The sequence below is a fragment of the Heteronotia binoei genome, chromosome 6, assembly GCF_032191835.1.
Source record: "Heteronotia binoei isolate CCM8104 ecotype False Entrance Well chromosome 6, APGP_CSIRO_Hbin_v1, whole genome shotgun sequence".
NCBI classification, from domain to species: Eukaryota; Metazoa; Chordata; class Lepidosauria; order Squamata; family Gekkonidae; genus Heteronotia; species Heteronotia binoei.
In genome coordinates this window covers 150,503,643-150,520,163 of record NC_083228.1, presented here as the reverse complement: position 1 = coordinate 150,520,163, position 16,521 = coordinate 150,503,643, and the positions used below count along the sequence as shown (strand labels likewise).

General features: G+C 56.5%; 1 protein-coding gene across 1 annotated transcript in view; it reads right to left on the bottom strand.

Annotated features, from left to right (window-relative positions):
* Nucleotides 1-16,521, bottom strand: part of LOC132574514 (melanotransferrin-like) — a 44,069-nt gene that overhangs the window by 13,325 nt on the left and 14,223 nt on the right. Inside the window, exons 4-11 of the mRNA XM_060242881.1 lie at nt 10,810-10,992; nt 10,038-10,194; nt 9,623-9,690; nt 9,262-9,449; nt 7,876-8,056; nt 4,179-4,330; nt 2,810-2,906; nt 2,292-2,486 (exon numbers count right to left, since the gene is read on the bottom strand). Coding sequence (XP_060098864.1) covers nt 2,292-2,486; nt 2,810-2,906; nt 4,179-4,330; nt 7,876-8,056; nt 9,262-9,449; nt 9,623-9,690; nt 10,038-10,194; nt 10,810-10,992 — 1,221 coding nt within the window. The remainder of the gene's footprint in view (nt 1-2,291; nt 2,487-2,809; nt 2,907-4,178; nt 4,331-7,875; nt 8,057-9,261; nt 9,450-9,622; nt 9,691-10,037; nt 10,195-10,809; nt 10,993-16,521) is intronic.

Below are 16,521 nucleotides of genomic sequence, written 5' to 3'. Positions count from 1 at the left end.
TGTAATCAGCGCAGATCCTCACCTCCCCGTTGGGTTTTACGGGTGTCACTATAGGGGTCTCCCAGTCGGCGTATGTGACTGGCTCTAGGACGCCTTGGGCCGTGAGGCGGTCCAGTTCCGCCTCTATTTTCGGTTTTAGGGCGAACGGGACGCGTCTCGCCTTGAGCCTTATGGGCCGGACCGTTGGGTCGATCGGTAGGGTGATGGGCGGCCCCTTGTAGCTCCCCAGGGACCCGTCGAAGACCTCTGGGAACTCCCGGCAGACCCCGTCGAAATTGCTGGTCCGCATGTGGTCTACCCCCACTAGCTGGATTCCCAGAGGCTGGAACCAAGCCAGCCCTAGGAGTGTGGTCAGTTGGCGCTTGACCACCAGGATGTCTAGGGGTCCTCTAAAACTCCCTCGTTCCACATTCACCCGGGCCCACCCCACGATGTGTACCGGGTTTTTTTGAAAGTCCCTTAATACGAAGTCCGCTGGCCTCGTATGGAGGCGGCGGCGGGGGCATAGTCTCTTGAGGGTTTCCTCCGAAATGATCGAGATGGAGGAACCCGAGTCTACTTCCATGAGGCATGGGGCGCCCTCGATCAGGACCGACATTTTGACCTTGTCGGGGGCTGCAAGGGGCAGGTTCAGTACCTGTAGACTGGTGGAAGCCGTCGTGTAGGCATCCAAGGAGTCGTGATGCGCTGACGGTTGGCGGCGGCTGTTTTTGGCCCGGCAAGCCCGGGCGATGTGGCCCGTCTTCCCACAGCTGCGGCAGTCCAGGTGGCGGTACGGGCAGTCCCTTCGCTCGTGGGGGTCGCCGCAGCTGGCGCACCTGGAACCGGTGGTGGCGGTGGGCCTCTCCGTTGCTCGTGGCCTCGCGGGGGCCCGTGTGTCGGTTCTTTGCGGTCGTCGGAGCTGGAACGCGTCTCCCTCTGCTCGGACCTCTGGCTCTGCTTCACCCTGGTGTACTGCCTCCCCGCGTTGCTGGCCGTACGCCTTGGTGGCCCTCTCAAACGCCGTCGCCTCGTTGAAGGCTTGTTGTAGGGTGAGCTCTTCTTTTGCGAAGAGCTTCTGTTGCAGCCGTTCGTCTCGGAGGCCCCAGACGAAACGGTCCCTCAGGGCTTCGTCCCTCTTATCAAAACTGCAGTTCCCGGCGATTTGCCGAAGTGCCGCCAGGTAGACCGCCGCTGTCTCCCCCGACTTCTGGTCCCTCTTGTGGAAGAGGAATCGGCGGGCGACGATGGAGGGTTGGGGCGCAAAGTGGCCCGTGAGGAGTCTCACGATCTCCCCGTAGGATCTCTCGGTCAGCCTTTCTGGGGCGGAGAGGTTTCGTGCGATTTCGAAAGTCTCTTCCCCACAGACGCTCAGCAGGACGTCTCTCTTCCGGTCATCATCAGTGATCAAGTTCGCCCTCAGGTAGCACTCGACCCGTTCGGTGTAGGTCTCCCATCTCTCGGGGTGCTCTGGGTTGAATTCAGCAAGGTGGCCCGTCGTTACGCTAGAGTTCGCCATGGTGGCGGCGGGCTGCTCGGTCGTCGGTCTCTCGCCTTCCTCGTCTCCGGCCAGGGCTGGTTCCCCGCGGGGTGGCCTGGCCTAGCTAGATCCCATCCTCGTCGCCAGTGTAGTGTACTGAGAGACGAGTCGTGGTGAAGGCATAAGTATTTAATAGCTAGCACACTACCGAACTGGTTAACACGCGGTCGGGTCCGCCAATATATACAAGCATCCCGGAACATCCCCTTTGCTGGCCAGCCCAATCCTGGCCAGTTGAACTTCCCGCCCTTGGAGCTGATTGGGGTGGCTTTCCCGCGCTGCGCAAGGCGACCCGCGGGCGGCTCGGGTTGCGCGGCGCTGTGCTGATTCCAATACTCTACAGATTTATACCCCTCTTCCTATCTCCTTCAGTTCTTCTCCCCACAACAGACACCCTGTGAGGTAAGTGGGGCTGAGAGAGCTCTGATAGAACTGCTATTGAGAGAGTAACTCTGTGAGAGAACTGTGACCGTCCCAAGGTCACCCAGCTGGCTGCATGTGGAGGAGGAGGAGGGGGGGAAACCTGGTTCTCCAGATTAGAATCCACCATTCTCACAATCCAAGCGCACAAGCCAGCGGGGTGTGGGGGGGAAATACATTTTGAAAAATCTGACATATTCAGAATTCTATTTTTGGTCCCTAATGTTTCCCCCCTTTCTGCCATAGTTGGCAAGGGCAAATGAAAGCATCATCCTTTGCTTCTCCCAAGGCAACCACACACTCCTCCCCCCGCCCCCCGCTTACAGAGGGGCATGACCCCTGGACCCCTTACCTTGGAGGATGTCGCAGCCCTGAGGCTGAATGAGCCCCTTCCTCAAGAGGATGCCCACTGGGATCTTCCACCCCGCCATCCGCCCGTAGCCCGTGTGGCAGGACCTCTTCCCTCGGAGCTCGTGGATGGTGAAGGCGTTGGAAGGGTCTCGTCTCACCACGGCTACAGCGTAATAGGTGTCCTTGGAGTCCCCCTCTGGAGGAAGAGAGAGAGAGAAGCTCTGAGGCCTTGGGATGGCCAGCTGCCCTCTGGCTCTGCTCCTGCCTGCTCCCTGGGGGAGGGATCCAGGCCTGCCCCCCCGCCCCCGCTGGCTCCTGCCGATTTGGGACTTGAGAGATTGGGGGGGGGGGCAGAAGCAGGAGCCTGAGCCGGGCTACAGGGCAGCAGCCTGATGGGACCGGTGGGTGGGGGTGGGGGGAGGCAGTCCTCTGCCCCATGCGCTTTCCCAGTCCCTCCGCTTCTGGCAGCCGCAGGAGGGCTCAGACACAGCAGCCAGTGTTCTCCTGCGGCTCCCTCACCTGCATAACGCTCCCCAGCGGCAAGCACCAGCCCATATTTCTTCCCAGCCGTGTAAACATCTTCTCCTGCCAAAGCCACAGCATCAGTGTCTCTTTTCTGCACGGGGAGGGAAACAAGGGTGTGCTGGGAGCAGCCCTGGGGGGAGACGGGGCTGACTCACTCTCTGGAGGGTGGGGGGCGGGGGGCAGGGATGCTCCGTCTCCCCAGGCCACCAGCTGAGAGCGGCAGAAGGGCCCAGACCCAGCAGGGCCTGCACACCCACACCCACCCCAATGAGAGCCACAGGGTTCGGGGAGGGGGGATGTGTGTGAAAAGGGGCCTCCTTGTCAGACTCCAGCTGGCTGCCAGAAGCCCAAAGCGGAAGCCGTGCTCGGGAGAGCAGCAGCGGGAGCTAGTGGGGCGTGGGGAGCAGCGAGGGCCCACAAGGCCATGACTCCACTGCTGCCTTCTGGTGGGAAGCAGCACCACCCCCTGCAGAAACTTGTCCAGGATGTCATAGAGACAGCCAGAGCTCTCGAGCACACACCGGAAGTGATGTGGCTGCTCCCCGCCCCTCACTCCCTGCTGGAGCACAGAGGCTTGGAGCGGGGGGGGGGGGTGAGAGCTTGCCCATGCCTCAACGTCCCCTCAAAGGAAATGGTGGCTGTGCAGCATCTGCTTGAAGCCCTGCAGCCTGGGACTGGCGTGATGGTCAAGCCGTTAGGAAGGGCTCCCGAAGACCCGCCCCAGTCGGCCTTCCCCCTCCCCTCTCGCCCCCCAGGGCGTGCCCTCTCTGCTTGGCTCCTGCTCTGAGAGAGGTTTGCCAGGCAGGGGCTGGGGGGGTCCCCATTGCGGGGGCTGGACTTCCACACTGTGGCTGCCTCCCTTTTTGAAGATGACAAAAAGTCTACCTCCCGGGTGTGAGGAGGGGATGCCAGCAGCCTCCCGGGAGGTTCTGGGGGTCCCCTGGAATCACAGCTCATCTCCAAATCACAGGGTTCAGTTCCCCTGCAGAAAAGGGATGCTTTGGAGAGTGGCCTCTGTATGGCCTTGTCCCCCACGGAGGTCCCTGTCGGACTCTGCCTCCAAATCGGCAGGTGTTTCCCAGCCTGGGGCTGGCTGCCCAGTGTGTGTGCCTGGGCACTGCAGAGGCCTCTGAGTAGCAAGGAGAGCCCCACAGGGCACTGCACCTCCAGGCGGGAGCGGTCTCGGTGCTCCTGGCCCTCCCTGCCTCAAGACTTGCGAGAGGGTGCAAAGGGCTCTCTGGAAGCGCTCTGCAGTTTTGCATCCCCCTGGAACTGCACGCTGCAAGCTTGGGTAGACCTGGAGGTGTGGCCTGCCACAGGAACCCACCACCTCTCAGGAAGACTTCCACAGCTGGGGCCACACCTGGATCTTCTCCATGCACTCCTCTGGACTTGCTGCGGAAACACACTGGATTTCGGGCTTCAAGTTTTTGTCCTGAAAGGCAGTAGCCATTTTGCTGCATTTCCAGATCTCCTCTGTTGACAAGACACACCAGCGTAGGGATTTGGGCAGTCCTGCATTGGGACATGAACAGTGGGAGGCTGAGGGAGAATTCGTATGGTCAACCTTGGTGTTAGGTCCTCATCTGAAAACGCATTTTAAGTTTTGAACAGACATGAAGGTACCAGATTTCTGGTCAGCACCATGGTCTGTCTGGCTCATAACTTCTTGTTCTGAGTGGAACCTCCAGGCCACCCCCACCCCCAGAGACCTTTTTGGGGAAGGGGCACGATGGGACACCTGTGGCCCTTCAAGCATCTTTCGGTCGTGGGCCACAGCGGGTCCCCCATGCGCTGCCCTCTTGTTCTTTTGGCTTCTCGCATGCCGGGGCGGGGGGGGGGGGCTTCCCCAGTCGAGTCAGACCTATCGGGGCAAAAAAAGTCCCAGCCAATTCTACACAGATGGTTTGGGGCGAGGTCAGGCTCAGTCAGTCACAGCAGACACAGAAATGGACACAAGTGGAAAAGAAGGAGAGACTGGATTTATACCCCGCCCTTCACTACCCAAAGGAGTCTCAGAGTGACTTCCTATCTCCTTTCCCCTCCCTACAACAGACACGCTGTGAAGGAGGTGGAGCTGAGAGAGCTCTGACAGAAACTGCTCTTGAGAGGGACAGCTCTGCGAGAACTTGTGGCTCACTTGAGGGCACTTCAGCAGGTGCAGGTGGAGGAGGGGGGGGAATCAAACTCAGTTCTCCCAGTTAAGAGTCCGTGCACTTAACCACTACACCAAACTGTCCAAAAGGCAGATGTGGGGCTAGAAAAGAGATTAAACATAAAAGAGCAGCTACTATAACGATGACCGTTTTCGCACACAGTTTACCTCGCAGTCACAATCCTGTTCCCTCCACAGCTTCTGGTCGGATTTCCCACCATCTGCGCTGAAGTTACAGGAAGTGCCGCAGCTTTTGCATAGCAAACGTAAACCGCTAAAACCCAGTTTACGTTTGCTATGCAAAAGCCGCGGCACTTCCTGTAACTCCAGCGCAGATGGTGGGAAATCCGACAGACGCTGTGGCGAGAACAGGATTGTGACTGCGAGGTAAGCTATGTGTGAAAATGGTAATCCTCATATAAACCTGTGGAGATGCCATCTTTAGCATGCCAAAGCCTTTTCCAGGTATCCCCTCTTCTGAAAGACATCCAAGAGAGGGTCTGTTGCACGGAAGACTGCGGCTTAGGGGAGAGCCACAGAAGAGGATCATAAAGCCAAGGTATGGTGTGTGTGGGGGGAAGGGGGCTCAGCCTTACACAGGGAAGTGGACTGGCAGGGGGCCAGCCAGAGGGTCCCAGCAGGAACTGGGAGACCCACCATCCGTCGGTCAGCGGAATCCCCAGGCTTCTGTGGAAGGTCACTGAGTGACCCCTTGGAGGCCAGTCCCCCCTTGCAGCCTCAGGGAGGGGGTTGTGGGGAGGATAAAATGGGGGGAGTGTGGTCAGGTCCTTGGAGGCCCCGTGGGGGAGAAAGGCCTGGCCCCAGTTAAGTCCAGAGAAAAAGGGCACGCTCCATGTCATACAAGTCCCCCGCCGTGGGTCTCAGCTGCGATGCTTCCATGGAGCACCCTGCTCAGCAGCAGCCTACCTTCAGCCGCTTGACCCCTGGGCTGACCTCCAGGGCCATCTTGCTGTTTGGCAGTGAAAACAGACTGCTCAGAGCTCTGCGAATCTGGAATGGCTCTATCCTCCCTCTGGGCAATTCCTTTGACGGGTTGAGTCCCTAAAATATTTCCACCCCACCTTTCCTCTTGGCTCCAGCTGGCTTGGGGAGGCCAGAGCCTGAGCCAAAAGCAGTCATGGTCCCCAGTGACTGTGGATGTCCCCCCGCCCCCGCCTCAACACCCACCAGGAGGCCACGCTCCCTATGGCGGCAGGGGTGGGGGAGAGGCAAGAGCGAACAGAAAGGGCAGTTTAGGGTCTCGAGGGAACACAGGGGCGGGGGGGGGGCAGACAGGCACTGCTGGCAATTGGTTGCAGCAGCTTGTGGGGTCAGCCAGGGATCTCTCTCTCTGGGACCTGATGTGAGGTAGCAGGTCTCCATCCTCCAAGAGAGCCTCCCCCCTCCCACCCCAAAGAGAGGAAATGCCGGCCTCTCTTCTCCAAAGAAAACCTGGCCCCTGAAACCTCTCCCCATCCAGGGACTCTCTCCAGGGGGATGTCACAGTCTGTTCTTCAGAAGAAGGCAGTGAGTGGCTGGGTGGGAATCTTGTTGGCGAGAGGGCTGCCGCCACCTCCCATTCCCCCTCCTCCTCCTCCTCCCTCCATGCTTTTTGTCCCTCCGGTTCTGCTTCCCCACAGCCACTTTCTGCTGTTTGCAAACTTATTTTTTCTGGCCTCTTTGGCATCTATTTTCTTCTCTGACTGTCTGAAGTCACTTTTTCCATTGCCCACAAAACCTGTTTGATGATCTTGCACCCCCCCTCCCCCCAGTTTCTTCTACTTTCCAAAGCCGGCCCTTCTTGGCCAAGGTCTCTTCTTTCCTGGTTAGAGAGCCAACCCTCCCCCCCCCCCCCAGCAGCTGGGACTGGGTATTTATTTAAAGCATTTCTATGCCACCTTTCAGCCCAAGGTGGTAATGGGGGTGGGGGGGGAGACCAATCTCAGTTACTAAAGAGAACAAAAGCAGTCTTCACCCACCACTGGCAGGAAGCACAAAGGAGGCAGACAAACAAATCTTCGGGGGGGGGGGAGTTCTGGAGTTCTGATGCCAAGACCAAGCAGCTCTTCTTCCCCAGCTTGTTGCCTGCCTTACCTCAGAAGGCCGGGGGGGGGGGGCTGCAGAGGACTGCAGTTGTGGGGTGGGGCTCATATGGGAGAAGACATCCTGAAGGCATGCTGGTCCCAAGCTGTCTAGAGCTTTGAAGGCCAGCCTTCTGGAAGCACCTGGTGCACATGATGTCCCTGCCTCAGGCCTCCCGCAGGAAGTGACCGCAGAGTAGGCAGGGCAGGCAGGCAGGCCTACTCTAAGCATCTTCCGGTTTACTCTCTGCAGTCACCGTCTCCCTTCGAAGGGCAGGTCATAACTCTTAGGGGGGGGAAAGCAGCTTCCTTCTGCCTTCTCTCTCTCCATCTTCCCGCACACCAGATGGGAGTTCAGGATGCTCCACTCTGCATCCTCCCGCACTGGCCAGGGAGCCTCTGTCTCGATCTCTTGCCCTGCACTGTCTGACAAGCATTTCCAAAATACAGTGGATATTATTTTGTTTCAGTTTGAAACAGTGGCTCCGTGTAACTTGGAAACTTTGCAACCAGGTGGTCTGATCAGATTCAATGCAAACTCTTGTGCACTCTGCTAACTGAAGGGGGGTGTGGAGCACTAGAGCCAGCAAATGTCAGCCCTGTGAACTGGGCCCAGAAGCAGACTGAGAGCCAGACAAGAGTGCCCCACCCCAGCCTTCTGGGCCCAGTTTCCAAGGGCAGGAGTGCAGTGTAGGTGTTCCCAGGGCATGCACCGCTATGGCCAGGAAGGGCTGCCGCTGGCTCACAGAGGCCCCCGTTGCCCCCAAGCTCTGAGCCTGCTCCCCACACATTGCAGACCTGCCCCTCCCCCCAGTGGCACTTACTTGTGGGGTCACAATCCAAGCCCCACACCGCATGGAGGTACTCCTGCCCCAGCCAGGCCTGGTAGGTCTCCTCCACAATGGGAACCAGGTGCGTGGTGGAGTCTTTGAAGAGAAGGTTCTTCCCACCATAAGCCGCAGAGCCAAACATCTGGAAACTGGAGCTTCCATCCTTAAACCTTTGCTGTAACATTGACAGACAGGTCTCCGTCAAACTCCTGCATTCCTCAAGCCCCACAGATTCTACCACCAGGAGGAGGCGCTATTTCAGAGGGGAGAGGCCCCCAAGTCATAGCTCTGCCCAGCCGGCCCTTCCTTTTGGCTCTGGGTGGGCCTTCTAGGCTGAACACGCCACACCACTCCGCCCTGAGCCTGACTGGAGGTCTCCCCAAGGATGCGGTGGGGGTGGGGGTGAGAGCGCAGGACTCAAGCAGGGCCTGGGAGACGCTGGTGCTTCCCTGCTCTGACCTGCAGGCTGGCTGGCTCTCCTCTTATCACTCCCAGTCCACACACCCCACCCCCCGCCAGTCACTGTCCCTCAGCCTCATCTGCCTCACAACTCTTACTGTTGCAAGAATGGCATTGTAAAGGCACTGTGGGGACCCATGGGGGAGACAATGGGATATAAATAAATAACAGCTGGAAAGATTTTAACACAGAACAATCTTTTTTGCCTCCTCCGATCCCATCCCGAAGAAGCCGGCTGCTCCAGCACAGCCGCTCCCTGCAGGCAGACCCCGAGGGCAGGGAAGCCAGCCGGATTGGGCCCTCTGGAAGAGAAGCAGCTGTCCTCAGCAGCTACCCACCAGGGCACTGGCCCGCTGCTCTCTCCCCCGTTGATGGCAAGCATTGACCCCGGGACACCCACACCAAAGTTGCTGGGTCCAACTCAGAAAGATGAGCCCACATGGCAACCAAATAAATATCTGGGGACTTTGGGGGTGGAGCCAGAGAAGGCATTTAAAGGGACCACACTCCTTTAAAATGCCTTCTCTTTATTGGAAAAAATGGCTTTGGGGGCTTGTAGAACTGGGCCCCCTGGTTCAATGTTTTTGAAATATTGGGGGGGGGTGCTTGGGAGAGGCACCAGATGCTATGCTGAAGATGTGGTGCCTCCACTCCAAAGAAAGAGCTCCCTCAAAGCCCCGGAGACCTACAGGTCCATTCTCCATTGTACCCGCTGGGAACCAGTCTCCATAGGACATTTCCTCTCCTCCCCCCTTTCTGATCACTCTGAAGTGGGGGGAGGGGATCGGCAACCCTACTTGCAGCACCCTGTTTGCTGGAGGCAGTCCCTCTGAAGGCTCCTCCCATTCATTTAGTGCCCGAGAAACCGGCCCGCAGATCTGGAGACCAGCCTGAAAGGATACGACAAAGGTCAACGGTCACCTGTCCCTGGTCGAGCAGCTGGAAGACGAGGCTCCCCGCAGTGTCCTGCCTGGCCACCACAGCGTGGGCGGGGACACGGGCCAAGTGGCACCTCCGCCACTCCGTCACTGCTGCCCTGGAGCCATCCCGGCAGAGGAGCTGGAAGTCCCCCGGCTGAAGCGTCTGAGCCCATGAGGGAGGAGCGGGGCCTGCAACCAGGAGCAGAAGGGAGCTCAGGGCCGGAGGAGGAGCTCCCAGCAGGCTACAGACAGCTACACCTGAAGCCTTTCCTGTCCCTCCCTCTCCTCAGCAATGGGCCAGGGCAATTGGTGCATTTTGCACGGCAGCAGTACGATCAGCTCCCAGCCAGAGACAGACTCACCAAGTATGGCGTCCGTGACGGTGCTGTGCTTCACAAAGGCAACCTCTCCTGCCTCTTCCACCAGACACCTGCAGGAAATCAAGCCCTGCAGTCACGCCAACCCCCTCCCGGAGCCAGCCAGCACAGCTGTGAAGCCACCGTGGCCATAGCCAGCAGTCCCTTTGCCTGCTTTCAGGAGCAGCCGGCAGGTCTGCAGTGCACAGGATCCGTTTCCAGGAGGGGCTTGTGGGCCACCAGCCGGGGCAACTGCACACGCCCCCCCTCACTTTCCAGGCAAGGAGTTCAGGAACATCTCTGAAGTCCTGCATGACCCCTGCCAGGTGACACCCTTTCGCTCCCGCCATCTGGAGCAAGTGCAGTGGAAACGGTGACAGCCTGGTGCCCTTCTGATGACATGTCCCCCCACCCGACATACCGGAAGGCTCCGAGGTAGTCGTAGTAGAGCTCCCGGGGGCTGGGCTCACATCTCCATTGTCCTGCTCCATCTCCTTTGCAGAGCTCGCAGAGGGAGGGGGGGTACCTGCCCCCACTGGCTCCAGGGACGCAGCTGGCACTGAAATACTCCCCGACAGCTGGAAGGGAAGGGAAGACTGGAGTGGCACACCTCCTCTGGGCGTCTCCTTGCAGGAAAGCAGCAACCACTCTGCTGGATCCATCTCAACGAAGGGACCTCCCCTCTCTTCTGCTGGGCAGGAGCTCCCCACTCCAAGCCTGTGCCTGGGGGCCAGCCAAGAAGCCACCCTGGGCAGGGGTCCTCCCCACGGCTGTGCTCCATCTCTCTCTCTCTCACACACACACACACAGCTGCTCACGGCCTGGACAGGGCTCATGCTAGGGAAAGAGACAGGAGCCTCTTCACCTGGGTGATTCCACTCGCAAAGCAAGCAGCCCTGGTCGGTGGGAATTCTCGCTCGGTGCCTGAGCTGCCCCCCCACCCCCACCCTGCACGAGTGCAAGAGCTGCCCTGGCCTTTGGTCTTCGCAGTGTGGAGAAATGAACGCACTTCAAGGCCCCTGAAATACAGAGTTCTTGTTCTTTGAATGAGTGGAGCCTTAATATTCCCGCCCCCCCCCCCCCTGACTGCTTAATGTCCTCCAACCATGAAACAAAATGACGGCCTCCAGCCCAGTCACTCAGAGCTCTGGGCTGAGAGGAAAGCCGCTTCCCACAGGACAGCCGACACTCACCTTCTGGCACCTGGCAGCCCATCAGTGCCATGCGGCCGCTGTCCACAAGGAAGCCCACGGGGACGTTCCATCCCACAGTCCGGTTGATGCCCGTGTGGCACGTCCTGGCCCCTCTCAGGCTGTTGATGGTCAAGGTGGAGTTAGCTCTCACCACGGCCACGGCGTAGTAGGAGGTGCCGAGATCTGGGGGGAGGGGAGAGAAGCCGGTGAAGGCGACTCCTCTGCATTCCAGCCCAACCCTTGGAGGGCTGCCCAGCTTCTCAGTGGGGATTAGGGTTGCCAAGTCCAATTTAAGAAATATCTGGGGACTTTGGGGGTGGAGCCAGGAGACTTTGGGGGTGGAGCCAGGAGACATTAGGGGTGGAGCCAAGATTAAAGCTGTGACAAGCATAATTGAACTCCACAGGGAGTTCTGGCCGTCACATTTAAAGGGATGGCACACCTTTTCAATGCCTTCCTTCCATAGGAAATAATGAAGGATAGGGGTACCTTCTTTTGTGGCTCATAGAACTAAACCCCCTGGTCCAATCATTTTGAAAATTGGGGGATATTTTGGGGAGGAGCACTAGATGCTGCACTGAAAATTTGGTGCCTCTACCTCAAAAAACAGCCCCCCCCCCAGAGCCCCAGATACCCGCGGATCAATTCTCTATGATTTTCTATGGGAGTAAATCTCCACAGGGAATAACAGAGTTCCCAGCAGACATTTCCCTCCCCTCCCCCCGCTTTCTGACGACCCTGAAGCTGGAGGAGGGCCTCCAAACTGGGGGATCCCCTGCCCCCACCTGGGGATTGGCAACCCTAGAGAAGATAAAGGAAACGGTGAGCCCCTCTGAGTCTCTGATTCGGAGAGAAGGGCAGGGTGTAAATCTGCAGTCTTCTTCTTCTACACTAGTCTTCCCTCCGCAGTCTGGGGCAGCTTTCAATGCTTCTTAGCCCCCCATCCCCACAATGCTGTGCCCTTCTTTTTTTTTTCTTCTGACAAAAGTAATTTTTAGTAGATTCAGATTGTATTCTCTTGTATTACATATCACAGTGTGCCACACATTTGTATTTAGGTCCCATTAATATGCAAAAAAAATATACTCAGTCTTCTAGATGCCAGAAAGGGGGAGTGGGAGGAGGCAAGTGTCATCTACTTCTGCACCCCTTCCCTCTCTCCGCCTTGCAGCTGTAAGCACCAGGGTGAAGATCTGGGTAAGAGTCCAGGAGCAGAGTTTGAGAGAACTAGGTTTGAATTCCCACTCCTGCCCTGAAAGCTCACTTGGGCCAGACACACACTTTCTGTGTAACCTCCCTCACAAGGCTGTTGTGAGAAAAAAATGAGGAGAGAATGATGGAAGCTGCCTTGGATCCTTACTGGGGAGAGCATAGGCTATTAATGAATTAAATAAATTAATATATTCTGAACCCTCCCCCAAAAACACTGCCATCCTACACAGAGTTCCCCCCTTCTCGATCCATTGAAATCCATACAACTCTGTTTTATGCACTGAAAGGTGCCTAAATAGAAATGTGACAGTCAACTTTGTGGTGATTTGAGGGACCCTGAAAGATATGGATAGATAATCATGGATAATGCCAGCTCCAGGTTGGGAAACTCCTGGAGATTTGGGGATGGAGCCTGAGGAGGAAGGAACCTTAGCAGGGTACAGCGCCACAGAGTCCACCCTCCAAAGCAGCCATCCTCCCAAGGGGAAACTGATCTCTGTCATTCAGGGGAGCCTTGAGTCCTACCTTGGGGCTGGCATGCCAAGCCAAAAGCACCCTCCTTATGTTTCCTCCCTCCCTCCTCTCCCCCAAGATTATTTGCAGCCCAATCGATGTTAAGCAAAGAGGTTAAAACCTCAGCTGGGATTCCACTCTCTCTGACACTGAAGGGAGGCTTTGCTTCAGGAGCTGAAAGCTCCTTGAAACCAAATTAGCTAACTCCTCCATCACTTTCTTTCGGAAGATAAGCAGGCCATTTTTAAAGAGTTTATTTTTTAAAAGAAAAGAAAAGAAAACAAGTGCAACTTTGAAAAGGGAATTTAGGGAAGACTTTTTTTTAAAAAAAGCCATCCTTGAAAAGCAGCATGGTGGCTTGTTAGAAAACGGCAGAATGAACTTTTTGCAAACCTTTCTTTGCTCTCTCTCCCTCTCCCCTCCTCCGCTAGCAGGTGACCATCACACGGGCCAGGAAGGTGCAAAGGATGAGGAGACGGGGGAAGGCTGGGAGGGAAACAACTGTGCCCGGGAGATAGCAAAAGTGGGGGTGACAAAAAGCAGGAAGCAGTGAAGGAAGAGGAGAGGGGGAAGGCTGGCAGGGAAACAACGTGCCCACGAAAAAGCCAGAAAGGGGTGGGGGTGGGGGGCGACAGAAAGCAAGAAGGTGCAAAGAAAGAGGAGACGGGGGAAGGCTGGGAGGGAAACAACTGTGCCCGGGAGATAGCAAAAGTGGGGGCGACAGAAAGCAAGAAGGTGCAAAGAAAGAGGAGACGGGGAAGGCTGGGAGGGAAACAACTGTGCCCGGGAGAAAGCAAAAGTGGGGGTGACAAAAAGCAGGAAGCAGTGAAGGAAGAGGAGAGGGGGAAGGCTGGCAGGAAAACAACGTGCCCACGAAAAAGCCAGAAAGGGGTGGGGGTGGGGGGCGACAGAAAGCAAGAAGGTGCAAAGAAAGAGGAGACGGGGGAAGGCTGGGAGGGAAACAACTGTGCCCGGGAGAAAGCAAAAGTGGGGGTGACAAAAAGCAGGAAGGAGTGAAGGAAGAGGAGATGGGGAAAGGCTGGCAGGGAAAGAGTATCTCTGTTTGAGAGATTGGCGCCCCCCCCGCCTCCCCCCCCCCGCTTCTGGATTTTTGGAGAGCGGGGGAGGAGGCTGCTAATTCGAGGGTCCCCCGCCAAGGCGGGGGGGTTGGGAAGTCTAGTGGGGATGCGGGACTCCCAACAGCACCCGTTCTAGTCTATATTGACAGCTGGGTGCAGCGGCTGAAGCAGGGCCCTCCTCCTGTGGCTCTACAGCCAAAGGTGGGTCAGCACAGAACCACAAAGTACTCTTGAAACCAGAAGAGCTCAGGTGCCCCCGTGGGACAGGAGGAGGGATGCTGGAATGATGGGCAGGATGTGAAGGTGAAGGTGATGGCAAGCAAAGATTGCTTTACAGAGGGGGGGAGGATGAGCAGCTGCCAGATCCCCAAGGGCACAGGTTGATGCTGCCAGTGCACTGAAAGCCTTTCCTGGGGCATCTTCCTTGCTGGTGGTGAGGCCTCCTCCTCGGATGTGCCATTCCCTGATTCAAAGCCTTGCAGCAGTCTGGGCTGGGGCTGCATGAACTCTAGGGATTATTAGTGACTGTCGCAAGCAGGGGACCAGGCCTCTGCTGCCTGCCCCCCCTCTGGCACGGATCTGTCTGGGAGGGCCCAGAGCACCCACCCCACCCCTGTCTTCCTTTCCAGCAAAGGCCAAAGAGGCCCGCAGACCCAGGCAGTGTAACAACAATAAGTTTATTGTAAGTGCTCAAGAACAAACAAATGGGTTTTAATTAATTAGTTCAGAGGTGAATACGGAAAGAGCAGTAAAGGCGGTACAAAGAGAAATAAAAGCCCTGACATGACTAGTTACATGTTCCCTTCTTTCTGATTCCAACTCACCCCTCTTTGGATGAGGGAACCCTCCTGACTGCAGCCTTCTCTCCAGTCCAGCCTTTCCAGCTTGGCCTTTCCAGTTTTAATTAAGTAGTGATTGGTTTTAATATGTTAATTTAATGTTTTTATTTACTGTATTGTTTATTTACGAATGCTGTTAGCCGCCCTGAGCCTGCTTTGGCGGGGGAGGGCGGGATACAAATAAAATTTTACTTACTTACTTACTTTCATTTCCTTCCTTCCAGTTCCCACCCCGTTGGTCCTCACTGGGTAAGTTTTCCCTCCAGGACTTCTGCCCACCCAGTCAGAGGGACAGAAGGAATCCTGGGAAATGTAGGCCTGGTTGCTACTCTAACACAGGCTTCTCTGGAGCCTGTAGGCCACATTAGGCCTAGGATCATGATGATGACAATTATCTATAACGTTGTATAGATTTCAATTACAACAGGGGGATTTCTTATACTGGTTCTGTGTTGGTCTCTTGCTCCGAATTCCAACACAGTTGAGCCCCTTGATGCTACAGGGCATCTGAGCCAAAGGATAAGCTGTTGGGCTCAGATCTGAGGGACCCAGGCTCAAGCCCCACCTCCCCCCCCCCCCCCCCCGAGCCATGGGATTTGCTGGGCAACTTGGGCCAGACACCGTCTTTCAGCCTGACCCACCTCACAGTGTTGTTGGGAGAGTGAGAGGGAGGAGGAGTCTGAGGCCCCCCAGGCTCTTTGCAGGAGGTGGGGGGAAGACCAAGAGAGAACTAAACAGCAGGCCCACAAAGCCGCCTTCTTGTTCCAAGCCTGCCCTGTGAGCTCCAGTGTGTAACACAAGCAGGCATTTCCCGGGAGCTTGCTGGGATGTGGCAACTGGACAGCTCCATGTTTGCTCTTTGGGGCTCCTCCCTCCCCTCCCCTCCCCTGCTTCCTAGAATCATAGAGTTGGAAGGGACCCCCAGGGTCATCTAGTCCAACCCCCTGCACCATGCAGGAAACTCACAAACACCTTCCCCTAAATTCACGGGATCCACATTGCTGTCAGGTGGCCATCTAGCCTCTGCTTTAAAAGGAAGGAGAGCCCACTGACAGCACTTCAAGTCCTTGAAGATGGTGATCCTATCACCTCTCTCAGCCGCCTCCTCTCCAGGCTAAACATGCCCAGCTCCTGCAATCTTTCCTCATAGGACTTGGTCTCCAGATCAAAACAATTCCACACCATCCTCTATAGGACAGCCCTTCAAGTACTTGAAGAGGGTGATCACATCACCTCTCAGCCGCCTCCTTTCCAGGCTAAACATCCCCAGCTCCTGCAATCTTTCCTCATAGGACTTGGTCTCCAAACCAAAACAATTCCACACCATCCTCTAGAGGACAGCCCTTCAAGGACTTGAAGATGGTGATCACATCACCTCTCAGCCACCTCCTCTCCAGGCTAAACATGCCCAGCTCCTTCAAGCTTTCTTCATAGGACTTGGTCTCCAGACCCCTCACCATTTTCGTCGCCCTCCTCCGGACCCGTTCCAGCTTGTCTATATCCTCCTTAAAATGTGGTGCCCAAAACTGAACACAAGACTCCAGGTGAGGTCTTACCAGAGCAGAGTAAAGCGACACCATCACATCATGTGATCTGGACACCTTCCTTCCTTCCTTCCTTCCTTCCTTCCTTCCTTCCTTCCTTCCTTCCTTCCTTCCTTCCTTCCTTCCTTCCTTCCTTCCTTCCTCCCTTCCTTCCCCCCTTCCTCCTGCCTTGGTAGGCCCAGAGATCCCAAATAAAGGGAGCCCAAAGGAAGCCTTGGTTGGTTGGTCAGTGTGAGCTCCCACAGTTTTACAGAGCAGACCGATAGGCATGCAGGATAGAAGCTCTTGCAAGAGGCCAACCTGAGGAGGCATCACAACAGGGTCCGTCATCCTGCCAGACGTCTCAGAGGTGACACAGCCATTAACCGGGAGAGCTTTATCAGAAAAGCTATGCAGAACAGAAAGCGTCCCAGACTGCAGAGAGCTGTTCTAGAGAATCCCCAGGAGAAAGGTTTATTTGCAACTTATTCATTCCCCTTCTTTCACCCTAAGGCCCCAAGGCAGCTCAAAAGGCACTAAGAAGCA